The sequence below is a fragment of the Talpa occidentalis genome, unplaced genomic scaffold (genome assembly GCF_014898055.3).
Source record: "Talpa occidentalis isolate TD23 unplaced genomic scaffold, MPIMG_talOcc4v2.1 talOcc4.6, whole genome shotgun sequence".
NCBI lineage: Eukaryota > Metazoa > Chordata > Mammalia > Eulipotyphla > Talpidae > Talpa > Talpa occidentalis.
This window is the reverse complement of record NW_023604972.1, coordinates 31,970,629-31,985,615: the sequence shown is the minus strand read 5'-3', so window position 1 is coordinate 31,985,615 and position 14,987 is coordinate 31,970,629. Positions and strand designations below refer to the sequence as shown.

Genomic DNA, 14,987 nt, shown 5'->3' with positions numbered 1-14,987 from the left:
TTAGTATTTCTATACTAACACCGAACCAGAGATAACAATAATTTTGGATTTTTTTATTACATCTATACACACTCAGCAATAGCTGCAGGAGAAATTTCTTCTAAATTTTCCATACTCCATTCTTCTAAAAATTCCAAAATTGGAGAAGGTTGAGATCCAACTGAAATATAAGCCATCAGAGCTAAATTCTTCACAAGGCCTACAGCATGGCCCTAGAATAGGGGAAAAAAAAAAAAAAGTATTACATCGATTTAACACATGCCTATCAAAATCCTTTTCCATAAACATTTTTTCTTCAACTTGATTTCAAGATTTCCTTCCTAAGAGCAAAGTTATAAACGGTATCTTAATTCTAAAAAATACTGCATAATAAAAACTTAACTTCCAAAAGTAATTATGCCCTATATAATTTTTGGCAGACTCGTTGTGAACATAACTCTACTGTGAAATTACCTCTGGAGTCTCAGCAGGACACACCATTCCCCACAACGTATTATGCAACTGTCTTGGCTTCGCTAGTTTGCCATCTCTACCAATAGGAGAATTTAAACGACGCAGGTGAGAAAGAGTAGATGCAAAAGTCAGGCGGTTTAATACCTAGAAAACAACAGCAAATTTTTAAAGTTTGGGCAGTTCTGCTACTCATACTCACATTTTTGGCAAATATTAGCATGAGGCAGTCATATTTTTACATTAAATATATAAGCTGTGTCAAACTGTGCCTACCCCTCCTTTCTCTATCCCTTCCCTTGGATAATCTTGTTCACCCCCATAACTTCAGAGTCTTTGATAGCAGGGATGGCAAATAGGTAACAAAAGTCCTAATACACTGAATAAGTATTTTATTTAAATTCTGTCTCCAACCACCAGAACATCAACTCCACAGGGATAGGGATTTTTTTGTTTTTGTTCACTGTGGATCCTAGTGCCTAGAACAGTACTTGGCATACATTAGGCATTCAGTAAGTGTTAAATGTTACCAACTCAAATTTCTTTAAGCATGGCAGACATCACTAATCCATCCTAGTAGTTTTCCCAGGCTAGAACCTCTGAATCCAACATGGAGATCGGATATTTACAGGACAGCAAGCAAGGTAATACTTGTAAGTAAAGGTATTATTCAGAGGGATATAAAGCAAGCAACACAAGCTCGTATCTAATAACAAGTCACAGTGTTCCTCCAGTCCTACAACAATCCAAACCTCCTTCCTTTTCCTAAATCTCCTGTCATGGTTAATGCCATCACCCTTTTCTTTATCTCCCAGTCTAGAAGACTCTATTTTTCTCTCTCACTTTCACACATCAATAAAACATAACCTGTCAATTCTATTTTCAAATTTTCTCAAAAGTCAACTTCTCCATTCTCAGTATCATAGCCACACACCAGTCTCGTATTTCTTACCTATACTATATTACCTCACAAGTGTCTGTCCTGTCCCTTCCAACCCACCATCCTCGGTTACCATAATTATTAAAACAGATGTGTTCATATCACTTATCCATTTAAAAAAATACTGAAAAGGTTCCAACTGACTGCAGAGGAGCTTGGTATTAAAGCCCTTCTCACGGAAATGCCAAGCAACCTTCCCCTACCAGTCTCCTGATGTTTCTGTAGTTCAGCTATATTGTCAAACAACCTCTCACCAATCTACCTTTGACCATGCTATTACCACAGACTGGAAATTAGTTTCTCCCAGAATTTCTTAGAGTATTTGGGTTTCTAGGAATCGGGAGTTTGAGATTGGTTTCAGAATGCCAAATCTATCAGGTGATAATGGTATGGGCCAGTTTAATATTTTTTTACAAGTTTTCCCCAATTATTCCAGCTGAGAATAGCTATTGTTGTCACTGTACTTACAATAGGCCAACATAGAGAAATGAGTGTTAAAAGAACAGATGGCCTCAACTTAGGATGTTTCTACTTAATTTTTCAACTTTACAATGGTGCAACAACAATACCCATTTAGTAGAAAACTATACTTTGAATTTTAAGTTTCTATCTTTTCCTAGTTTAATGATAAGTGGTATGATACTCTCCTCCTTGGGCAGCAGCTGTGAGTCACAGCTCTGAGTCCTTCAGGTTATCAAAAGGCTAAACAACCAACTCTCTGCAGTGACTGTGTTGCCAGTGCAAATGTTCTGTGCACATTTATGGTAGGCTGTGCTAAGCTATGATGTTTGGTAATTTAGTTTTATTAAACATATTTTCAACTTACATCATGCTCATCAAGAGGTAAGAAGAATTAGATCAAGGAAGATCTCTACTATTTGCAACAAACAAAAGGGATGCCTAACCAGTCTCTTGAGTCAGCATCTAATATGGAGCTTTAATGACTTAAATTTCACAAACACGGGCAATCTCACCCCCCAAGTAGCTACTCTAATTTATTAACTCTCTTAGGCTTCTAAATGCAAGCCAAATTTTTAGGTCCCCTTAGTGATGCTAATAGCTAATTTAAGAAAAATTGCATTGCATAATTCAAAATTCCCAGGGATTTTACATGTGACCAAGGGGGTAAAAAGCAAAATAAATTTTCGTTCGGAGAATGAAACAATATGCTGGTCCCGTAACATTTTCCTATCAAACCTAGTAGTAGGTTTGTAGTACAGCCGACACCCTTACCTGAGATACTCCAGCTCTGGCTTGATGAGCTTTCTTTTGATCACCCCAGTTTCCAGTAGCTAAAGAGTATTTTAGACCATCAGATATAATTCTTGTTTTAATTGCCAACTCCAAGTTAAAATCCTTTCCTCGATCAATAAACTTCTGCGCATAGATCCGTACTTCTTTAAGCAAATTCTTAAACATACTGCCAAATAAACAATATTATTTTAAACATATAAAAGTCTGTAACATGCTTTCTCAAAGGGACAATACTGCCAAGAGGGGACAAAAAGCGGTTGGGGTAGAAGGAAAGGGCTGTCATTACTCTCTTAATATATGAAAAACACTAAACTACAATACACTAAAAGCAAAACATATACAAAACACTGTTAATATTATCTTCTTGCATTACACATTTTATTTTTAAAAATAACATTTTACTAATTTATAATTTTCTATATGTTCATTATAGAAAATATGGAAATCATAAAAACATACCAAGAATAAAATAAAAATCATTTACAACCCAAATACTGTAAAATAACTACTGCTAATATTTGATATATTTCATGCAGCCTTTGAAAATGCGAAAGCAAGATTAATAAAAACTTCAACATCAGCACTTAGAAAATCAAGGCAATAATTCAGTTTTCTAAAATACCTTATAAAGTTACCAGAGGAATAACGACTAGGCAATCAAGTAATAGAATGTCCCACAAACTTGAAATTCTCAGACACGAAGAACTAAATCTGGGCAAGTGGTAGAGTACATAGCTAACTTCATATGCAGCCAATACAGCTACTGCTCCATGTGGAATGACCAATCTAAAATGAAATCTCCCTACTTTAACAAAAAAATACATTCTATAGTTCCTTACCCTCTAAATAAGAATGCAAGTAGTGGCCCAGCAAGATCCAATCTTTTGTTCCCATAGTGATCTCTGTCATCTAATTCTCTTCTACCCAAAGCTGCTAGAAGCAACCTATGAACCATGTACCTTAAAGAAAAAGAAAGCAAGCATGTGATGTTAGGCTTTTTTTACACTTATATATTTAAACATCATTTTTTGACATTTTTAACTTTAAGAGAAACTTTATCTTAACTATGTCTTGGCAAAGAACTTAAAACATGAAATTTTACATACCCCAAGAAATAAGCTTTTTTGGTCTCACAAAAATCACTGACACCAACATGAGGGAGCATTTCTTTTTGTAAGACTTCTTTTGCATATTTAATTCTCTTCTCTTTGGTAACACCAGGCTTTGCCCCTCTTGAGCCAATAAAATTAAGTGCAACATTCTGTTCTTGAATGACAAAAGCTTCATCCAGAGAAGGTTTAACCTATTAGATAATTTATAAGTTATTTTCAGATTCACAATTTCACCTCAAAATGAATCAACTATCACTTATTTTGCAAAATCCTTATGAATCTAGTCAAACATACAAAATATTTTTAGAAAAACCAAGTTATTACAAAATCTTAGAAAAGACATCTTAGAGAGTCCTGACAAAACCCATTCATCAGCACAGGCAATTATACTTTCTACAAAAATAAAAATAATTGCATTATAAAAAGAAGGGTATTTCTTTTTGGTTTTTAAATTTTAATGAACAATGGCGAAATAAAGTTCCTTACAAATATTTATAATCAATTTAGAGACATTTAATACCAAATTAAAGTTTACTGAGCTACAAATGAATTAACGTACCAGATTATTTTCAGTCTGTTTAAGAGGCTTTTAACCTACAAATAAAACTACTCAGTATTTTGCAAAGCACACTATTATACAGACTTGCATTCCATACCTGCCAATAACAAGCTATGGCCTGTAATGAGCCATGTGATTAGTTTCCTCATCTAAAAAGGAGTTAATAAAATAATCTCTAAGTTTCACTCCAGTTTTAATTTTCCAGCTCTGAATATGGAGAACGAGAGGTAGCTTTGGACCCTCAAAAGACACTTTAATCCCACCATAGTGGGATTAGTCTTTAACATAGACTGAAATGCCTTTCCTGTCTTTGATTTCTGATGTTTATTAATCACTGACCCACAAGCCAAATTCCAATCATGGCACCAAAGGTCAGAAAAAGACCCTGTAAAGTAGTCAAGGTAAAGACACAGATAACACAGTAAATAAAAGTGCTCTCTTTACAGGAAGTTGTTACTATGAAATTATCTTGTTTAATTCGGGCTAGGAAAAAGGAATAGCTAATGGTATTTTTGCTAGATATAATAATGTACTACAAGAAGAAAAAAATTCAGGCACTTTTGCATAGTGAATGCTTGATGCAGACTTAAAAAAACTGGCCTAAGCACTTCATAAGAGCTTGTGTATCATGTGACTCACGATACACTGTTCCAGGAAGCACACATCAGATCTGTATTTTTCCGGCCAAATAAATGCAAAAACTGAATCTAATCATGAGGAAATATAAGAAAAAAACAAATTGGAAATTCTACAAAGTAGCCTATCCTAACCAAATTCACAACTTCATGAAAGACCGAGGAAAAATTTATTACAACAAAGCTTAAGTTACATAAAAACAAAATGCAATGCATGATCCTGACTGGATTCTGAACCAGAGGGGGGGAAAATGGTACTGAAGACATTATCAGGACAACTGGCAAAAACCGGAGTACGATAGTTAATAGTATTGTACCTTTTTAAATATCCTGATTTTCATGACTATACCACGAGTATATATGTGAATGACCTCTTTCTAAGGAAATATGCATTCAAGTATACAAGAGTAAAAGGGCATGATGCCTGAAATTTACTTTCAGATGCTACAGAAAAAAAAATGCATGTATACAGATAAATAGAATACTAAAGCAAATGTGTCAAAAGAACAAACCAGTGAATCTGGGCGAAGGATATGCAAAAATTCTTTGCAACTTTTCTGTAAGCTTGAAATTATTTCAAATAAAAAGTCTAAAAGAAAGGAAATACCAACTTCTCATTTTCCCTTTTTACTAAACTGTACCAGGCTGGTATGCTTTTATGATTTTCCTTATGACTGTTTCTTCCTGTTGTCATTGCATCTGGAAGGCTTAGGTTTCTTATCTATTTTACACAGAATTATTAGGAAGAGGCTAAGGCAGGGCTGAAGCCTTTATCCAGTAAGTGGCACATGGGATTTTTAACAGCTCATTTGCTCATAAGCAGTTTTCTACTAAGTTTTTTTTTTTTTTTTTTTAAATAGAGGCATGTTTTATTTATTTGTTTGTTTGTTTGTTTATACATGCACTGGGTACAGTCAGAAGCACGGGAGGGTGAGAGAATTCACCAGAGCCAGAGCAGGGAGCAGAGGCAGAAGGACCGAAGTACACTGCTGAGGGGAGCAGCGGGCGGCAGGAGAGGTCTGCGCGCCATGTGGGACCCTCCTCTGGTGGCCGGGGAGCAGCCGGGGATCGAACCGGCAGAGGCTGCGGGCAGCTTCGCAACCCAGCGCTCAACCGCTGCGCCACCAGGGAAGCCCAGTTTTCTACTAAGTTTTAAGATTAGTAACAGTAACTTTAAACCTCTTGTAAAACACTATGAATATATTTTGCTTTCACATTACCATTTCCATCATTTCTGGATCTTCAAAATCATAAATAATATGCTCTAAAATATCTCTGTCAGACACAAAACCTAATGCTCTGAACACAATAATGATGGGAACTTCTTGCTTGATATACGGTAACGTGGCCACAATGCGCTGACCAATAGCACTCTTTTTTGCACCCTAGAAAAATAAAACATTGTTAGAATGAGCACCAGAGATCACATTCATATAAAACCATCCTGAGAACCACTGTATGCTGTATTCATTGTATATATGTCAATGGAACCATAGCTGCATACTCTAAGGAACACTATGGCCGCTTTTCAAAATCACTGGAAAAAAGATCTTTAAATGACAGGCTGGTCATTTTAACCTGAGAGAATGATGATTCTCTGCTATCTGCTGCCAAGATCCTCTCAGAATTTCCCAACACTGCATTTGGACTTGACCTTTGGTTGCCAGAGAAGATCAACTCTGATGCCACTCCATCTCCCCTTCCCCAAAAAACAAAACAAAAAAAAAAACCTCCAGAAGGAAAGAAACAAGAGATTAAAACTAACTCAGAGATGGTCAGTCAGATATCTCCTTGTGTGAAGAATGTTTCAAAATCAATACTCTTCCATGTTTTCCAAATCACTCTCTTATTTTACACATACACAAAAGCAAAAGTTACTAGCCTACACTGGCATGCAAACACTCGGGTTCTCTGTTTTAATCATATTTCTTTCCTTCAATATTATACTCACTCCATCTTCTTTTGGTCTCGTAACACATTATCATGGTCCCTCTAACAACAAATTGTTGTCTTTCTACTCCTACTATAGGAATCTTTCCTCAGAAAAATTATCGTATTTTCACGGTGTTTACTAACCACTTCTAAACGATAGCCAAATCTTCATTCTGACCTTTTTCTTATACTCTCATTCCTCATACCAATTGCCACTTGATTGTTTCTACTTAGATATTAAATTATTCCAATCTATGTTTGTTTCATCATAGATCTTTTTCCTAAATAAGCAGAGCATTAAAAATGCTTATAACATGCACACCCCCCATCTTCCTGTCTGAAAATAAACTATTTCTTCTAAAAAATCAATTCTTAGATCTTTATTGTACCATTCAAAAACTCAAAATAGAAACCACAGAACCTTAATTAGTAATCATATTCCCATCAAATCCATCACTCAATCTAGATAATTTTCCTTTGCATCTAATTAATTTGCTTTGCCCATTGCTGACACAATAATTTCTCTGTGCATATCTTTGTGTTCCATAATCCAAGTCAATGTGTCTCAACAAAGAATGTACATCCCAGTCATCTTGAAATCTTTTCCAAATACTTATACTTGGGCCCCATTCTACCCCTATTTATAAATAAAAACCATTTGAAGTCTTTAAACTAAGAGAGAGAGAAACTTCCAGTCAACAGCTAATAAAGAACTGTGACCCTCAGTTCAACAGCCCTTGGGGAAACGGAATGCCTTTGACAACCACATGAAGGAATCTTAACATAACTGCAGCCCAAACACCTAGAGTACAGCATGATGAGACAATCAGCCACAGGATCCAGCTAAACCACAACTGTATCGTAAACTCAGAATCTGTAAGCTGATAAACTGTCACTATTGGAGTAATTTTTTACACATCAATAAGAAAATAATACAATACCTATCATAATACGCTCCAGAAAAGCTTTACCAATTAAAAATGCATTCTGGTAAATAACAAAGCTAGACAAAATAGAATAAACCCAAACAACATCAAATTCCAGTACACACCTGTCCTCCTCTTGCCAACATGCTAACCCAAATAGTACTGGTGGGTCGGGAAGAATTCTCCAGACATGATCTACACTCTCCGGTGTAGGCATATTTAGAATCCTTTTTGGCAAACACATAGACTGTGTTTGTTGCCATTTTCTCTTGAGCAATAAGAACCTATGTAGACAATAAAAAAAGTTTCAGTTATAAAACCCACAAGGTCCTTGATCATACAGAGTAGCAAAAATATGAATTCTTGAACTTCACAAACTCCATTTTGCCCAACTTCATGAAAATATTTAAGCTCAAACAACTGACCAAATTTCTAGCATCTATTATAAACAGCTACATAAAGTTTTCATTCATGTAAGTTCAGCTATTATACCCTAAATAATTCAACTGCTACTGTTAGGTTATTCTGTGTAAGTTTAATTTTTAATTTCAATTTTTACAATCTAAAACTTAATTATTATTTTGTAATTTTTTGAATAATGCTACTATACCTTTTCAGATCCATTAATAATGAAATAGCCACCAGGATCCAAAGGGCATTCATTTAACTCACAAAGATCACGATCTGTTAAGCCATTCAACAGGCAATAAGTTGAACGCAACATAATTGGAATTTTTCCTATGAAAGTTTTCTGATGCTGAGTCTGAAGTTGTTCTTCGCCTTCTTTAATGACTGTTTTTGTTATATCAACATAAAGTGGAGCAGAATACCTTTGAAAATAAAAGTAGATCACAAATAAGCAACAGTAAGGTATCTGCTAAAATCCTCAACTGGTGATCATTACATTTTCTGAACTGTATTTCACTAGCAGTTACTGGAAAAAACTCTTACGTGAGATTTCTTAATCTGGCCTCATTTGGCATCATTGGTGAAGGAGCACCATCTCTTTCCCAGTGGGTTGGCTTAGAGAGGTAAATTTGTTCAAATTTCAGCAAATATCTTGGCTAAAATGAAAAGAAAAAACACAAGTAATTTTTTTCCACATATGTTTTACTGATTCTATTTCAATAATCATCAACATTTTGAGTAAAGGCTCTCAAAACTGATGAAATTAATCTAAATTAATGTAAGTCCTCTTCAAAGTCCACATCCATATTTTACAGATGTCAAGCTTTATACTTAATCACTTTAAGGAAGTAGAAAAGATTTACTATTTTACAAATAGCTTAGAGTTTTTATCACAGTTAAAATGGATTTGTATTAACTGTATATAGAGTTTCATGGGGTTAGGGTCAGAAGTATAGAGTTACCAGGAAACAAACAAACAAAAAGATAATTTCAGACAATTAAAACTGTGCAAAATCTAACCAATGGAATATCAGAAAATAAAACCTAACTTTTCAATTAATTAATATTATTATTACCAAGAATTTCCAATTCTGGACAAATACAGCTCAGTCCACAACAACAACAACAAAAAGTTTTCAGATACAGAAGGAATATGGGTGGATTTCCCTCTAGCCAAATAAATCTCAGAAGACAAAACACTAAAGGTAAATTACTGACACCAAAGTTTGCCAAGCTGGAGTAGGTGAAGAGTAAAGAAAATTGGTGATGATAATGAGGCAGGAAGTCACCCCTCAACTCATTTCCACCATCACCTAGTATAGCACATTATTGTCTTAAAACCAGATTATTATCTGCTTTTATCTTTCTATTCCACGAAAACATGATTTCCAAAGTAACCTTCCTAAAATAATGCTATATGGATATTCTTTGTAGAATATCCATGACATCTAAAGCCTTATCTATCAAAAACAAATCAAGCCAAATCATATACTGATTGTTGGGGTCCCCACCTAACCAACTACACCAAGGACTTCCTTGCTGAAGTACCTAAATAGCTAAATCAGTAAAGTGACTCCCATCTTTCCCTCTAAGGTCTAACACCCCAATTTTAGGATGTCTTCCTTCTGTAGTATTTAAAAGTACTGGCATTTTGAATATGCTGTTATATTAGTATCTCTTGTTTGCAAAGTCCATGAAGAGAAAATGCTAGAGTATAAAAAAAAAAAAGGCACTCTATGTTCATTTTTCCAGCACAGTGCTAGAAAAGCCAATAATTTTTGTTAACAGCAACTCTGTACAGTATCTCCAACTAGAATAAGAACAATAAAGCCATTTCTAAGAGTTTAGCCATAGAAAAGAGAAAGTAAACTGGCTAAATGACTTCTTCCTCTGTATTTCCTGGGGCCCTCCCTGCCTCAGTTTGTCTTCCAGTTTTCCCTGTCTTTCAAGGCCCAACATGCCACCTCTCAAAAACAAGGGACAGTCATTATTTACAACTACATACTTCTTTACAATCACTTGTGTAAAACCACAATATAAAAATATACTCTTGCTATGACTTCAACAATGTCAAAAACATATATACAGGTAACAAAGAGTACAGATAATTAGAAAAATGTTAATAGTTATTACGTTTGGGTGTTTCTCCTTTATTATGTCAGTTATAATGTATTTCATACAACAAATAATCGAGAGGAAAAGTCCATGAAAATGAATGAAAAACGTGGGCTTTTCTGAAACAAGATGAGTATTTCTGGCTTGCTTTTTTTCAGTAATTCATAATATTTGAGTTCTCTCTTCCCAACTACTAAATACCTACTATCAAATCCTACAAAAGGGTTTTGGTTTCCTTGCAAAAATGCATTTCTCCATTAGTAAGACTAAATCAAGAGCTGATTGAAGCTACTATAAGTACACTGCTAAAAACACCTACTTTTTTTTTTAAGTCCGGTAAGGGAAATAATTTTTCTTTTTCTCTTCTTTGCATAGAATAACGGGGATGTAAGCCAGAGATACAGGGGATGGGAGGATTCACCAGAGACAGAGCAGGGAGAAAAACAGGCAGATTTACTAAAATGCACTGCTAAGGGAAGCAGTGGGCAAGACAGGAGAGGTCTACTGTGTCATATGTGGGTTAGCTCCCTGACCAGGGATGGAACTCAGGCCCTAGTGGTGACAGCGCTAAGACTTAATGCCTAGGCCAAGAGGGAGGCCTGAGAAATGATTTATCAAATCAATACTCTAACTTCAATTTTATTATAATAATCGTCTTACCGGTTCTTCAACTTCCCCGCTAGCATGCTGAGCTTCAGCTTGCAGGTCTATAGGTGGAGCATCTTCCACAATTCTTTGAACCGACATCTGAATAAATTCATCAAAGGAATCCAGCTGTTGTCTGACCAAGCCTTTCTCATCAAAATACGAACTGGGAAAATATTTGAGTCCATTATCAGCTACAACTCGGTGATGTTTTCTAGCATATTTCCCTGTTTTCATTATAATTAAATTCAACAAATATTTGTTAAATACCAACCACTATACACCCATCACCACAAAAGATACTATGAAGTATCCAAAATAGAGATGACACTAAGAACACTTTCTTTGTAGAACTTAAGAAGTTTGGAGAAACAAGACGTACACTTATGGATAAAATAATTAAAGCACAACACAGGAACTACAAGGAAGTCCTGATTTACAAATGTCCTTTACAGGTCATTTTTTTTTATTCAACTTTATTTATTTTTAAAGATTTATTTATTTATTTATTTATTTATTTATTTATACAAGCACTGGGTACAGTCAGAAGCGTGGGAGGGTGAGAGAATTCACCAGAGCCGGAGTGGGGAGAAGAACAGACAGACCGATGAAATATACTGCTGAGGGGAGCAGCGGGTGCAGCAGGAGAGGTCTGCACGCCATGTGGGACCCTCACTGGCAGCCGGGGATCAAACCAGCGCTGCAGAGGCTGCAGGCAGCTTTGCAGCCCATCACTCAACCACTGCGCCACCAGAGGAGGCCCTAGGTCATTTTCATCTAACCTCTATAAAACACATCTTGAAAAAGTATCAGATTGCACATCTGAGGTGGTGTGAACTGGTGACAGTAGTATTATATTCACAATGCTTAAGAAAAAATCACTTGATGTTAAAAAGTGAGAAAACAGGGCCTCCCTGGTGGCACAAGGGGTTAAGACACAACCTAAGAAGCTATTCACAGCCTCTGCAGCACAAGTTCAATCCCCAGCCAGGGAGCTACCTACATGGCACAGCAGACCTCTCCTGACTTGCCAGCTACTCCACTCCGCAGTGTACTTCAGTCAGTCTGCCTGTTCTGTTCCCCACTCTGTCTCTGATGAATCCTCTCATCCCCACACCTCTGGCCTATACCCCAGTTCTTGTATGCATAAGGTAAATCTTTAAAAAATAAAAAACAAAAAAAAAAGTGAGAAAGCAAAACCTCATCTCACAATAGTTAAAGCACCTCCAGTCAATTAAGTGTGAAAATCAAATAACTTATAGTTACGTTAAATATCCCGACTGTTTACAATAGAGTATTTTATCTTTGAGTTTTCTAAAGCATGTGTTGAAAGCAACTCTTTTACATGTAAGATCAAAATACTCTTTGTCCCTAGAAATTGTGGAAAATAGGCATATTCAACAAAATACATACCCAGTTATTATTTCCTAGTAAAATGCTTCTAGGGATATAATACTCAAACATCAAATTTGACACAAATGTCTCAACAGTTTTTATAGCATACCTTTAATAGAAAAAATATATATTTATATCCCCAAAACACAATGACTCTTTAACAAAACAATGTTCAAGAATGGTTCAGTTATACTACAAATAGAACTGGTGGAATGTGAATGTATGCGTTCTTTCCAAGGCAGTCAACTAAAAGGATATATATTCTGCATATAGTAGACTCAAAAGACATATTATTGGTTACTATAAAGCCACTGTGAGTTCCATCATAAAAAAACAGTTGCAACATTTTACATCCTAACATAGCAGGATGTTACTTTATTTCTTATGCTTTTCTTACCTACATGTAAAACTTCTTACTGACCTTAAGGACATTTTAATTATACTTAGAAACTGGGTAGGAATTTAGTTGAAATAAAATCTAATGTAACTTCAACGAAAACTCAAGAATCAAGTTAGTTATGAAACAAAGTCATCATGTGCCTCCTGTTATAATGAACTAAGAGAACATCTGAATCAGATAAACCAAACTGAGCAACATTCTAAAAATTGGTCTGCATTCTTCTAAAACGTCCAAATCAAAAAAAGGAAGATAGGGCCTCCCCGGTGGCGCAGCGGTTGAGCGCTGGGTTGCAAAGCTGCCCACGGCCTCCGCAGCGCCGGTTCAATCCCCGGCTGCTCCCTGGCCACCGGAGGAGGGTCCCACATGGCGCGCAGACCTCTCCTGCCGCCCGCTGCTCCCCTCAGCAGTGTACTTCGGTCCTTCTGCCTGCTCTGCTCCCCGCTCTGGCTCTGGTGAATTCTCTCACCCTCCCGCGCTTCTGACTGTACCCAGTGCATGTATAAACAAAACAAACAAACAAACAAATAAATAAATAAAACATGCCTCTTAAAAAAAAAAAAAAGATGGAGAACTGTTCTAGATTACAGGAGACAAAAGAATTAATTCACGAAAATCAAATGCATATATGGTCCCAGGATGGATCCAAAATCAGAAAAAGTATTTTTATTTTGCTGTAAACATTAGTGGAACAACTGGAGTAAGGTCTACAAATTAAATAAAATTATGGTATTAACATTAATTTCCTGATTTTGATCACTTACATTTTGACTATGTTAAAGCATATTCTTATGTCTGCAACTTACCCTCCAAAAAAATGTCTAGACACACAGAAAAGATAAAATGTAGTATGAAGTTAACATTAGGAAATCTTGGCGAAGAGTATGCACAAATCCTTGTCTAGACTTACTACTTTTCTATAAGTCTAAACCTTAAAAGCTAGGTTAATAATACATAAAGCAATAAACTGCATATTCATATGGTCCATCTTATTTTCAATAACAGAATCATCAGAAATTTCCTTACATGTTATAGTGCCTCTTAAGGCTTACTCAGTTTGGTCTAAAAAGTTACCTGATTACAATCCAGCATGCTTCTTGCCATAAATCTGGGGTGATTTCATCATCATCCTCATCATATTGCATATCTGCAAAAAGAAATATTGCACTTATTTTCCATGTTACTAGTTAACATCTTGCTCCTATGAACTGAAGTACAGATTTGATGTTAAGGTCTGCTGAATAACTGCAATCCTTTCACTACACCTTTCTAAAATGTCAGTGTACTAGATCAATGAAATCACACACATAGGAATATGTCTACGTATACACAGGTCTATGTCACATAAGTTTTCTAAAGACATAAAAAAGCCTTATTACAAAGGTTCAGGGTATGTTGTATGAATTTGTAAGGTTTCCATATACTCCAGAAAGTCTATGTAATTCTCATTAATATTTAATTAACCAGAACTAGAAGCAAGCTCATCACTAAGCTCTGACCAATCAACTTGTGAGAGATTAAAGTAAGGGAATACTGCCAGAAAAAGGGTTCCAAAATCTGGCTACCCTGAAGTAGAACGGTCTATTACAACATTTCATGTACGTACAGACATGACAGGCTGTATTTCCCAAAATGGCCACAACCATCACATATAGATGACCATCACATCTACTTCACATACTCATTTGTAATATAATCTTTTTTTTTAATTAATTAATTTATTTATTTATATAAGCACTGGGTACAGTCAGAAGTGTGGGAGGGTGAGAGAATTCACCAGAGCCAGAGAGGGGAGCAGAGCAGGCAGAAGGACCAAAGTACACTGCTGAGGGGAGCAGCGGGCGGCAGGAGAGGTCTGGGAGCCATGTGGGACCCTCCTCTGGTGGCCGGGGAGCAGCCAGGGATCGAACCGGTGCCGCAGAGGCTGCGGGCAGCTTCGCAACCCAGTGCTCAACCGTTGCACCACCAGGGAGACCCTGTAATATAATCTTGATAGTCCTACCATCAAGATCTAGTGGTCAAAAAAAATAAAAAAGGTTCTGTATAATACTACATGACCTTGAAGTAGGTCAGGAAAGGCAACACAACTACCACCATGTTTGCTAAAACACTTGCTTCCAGAGACCTTAGGTGCCGTAAGTCCTACAACTCAGGTTGTTACACAGTGCAGCCCAAACCATGTGGAGAGGGCACTTGTAGGTACTTTAGTCAGCAATCAT

The 14,987-nt window shown here is 36.2% G+C and overlaps 1 protein-coding gene across 1 annotated transcript in view; it reads right to left on the bottom strand.

The window, feature by feature from the left end:
• Window positions 1-14,987, bottom strand: part of POLR2B (RNA polymerase II subunit B) — a 34,724-nt gene that overhangs the window by 16,805 nt on the left and 2,932 nt on the right. The window contains exons 3-13 of the mRNA XM_037529870.2: window positions 13,843-13,915; window positions 10,992-11,142; window positions 8,760-8,872; window positions 8,419-8,638; window positions 7,934-8,092; window positions 6,171-6,335; window positions 3,751-3,947; window positions 3,484-3,603; window positions 2,624-2,810; window positions 454-597; window positions 73-212 (exon numbers count right to left, since the gene is read on the bottom strand). Of these exons, the coding sequence (XP_037385767.1) occupies window positions 73-212; window positions 454-597; window positions 2,624-2,810; window positions 3,484-3,603; window positions 3,751-3,947; window positions 6,171-6,335; window positions 7,934-8,092; window positions 8,419-8,638; window positions 8,760-8,872; window positions 10,992-11,142; window positions 13,843-13,915 (1,669 nt within the window). The remainder of the gene's footprint in view (window positions 1-72; window positions 213-453; window positions 598-2,623; window positions 2,811-3,483; window positions 3,604-3,750; window positions 3,948-6,170; window positions 6,336-7,933; window positions 8,093-8,418; window positions 8,639-8,759; window positions 8,873-10,991; window positions 11,143-13,842; window positions 13,916-14,987) is intronic.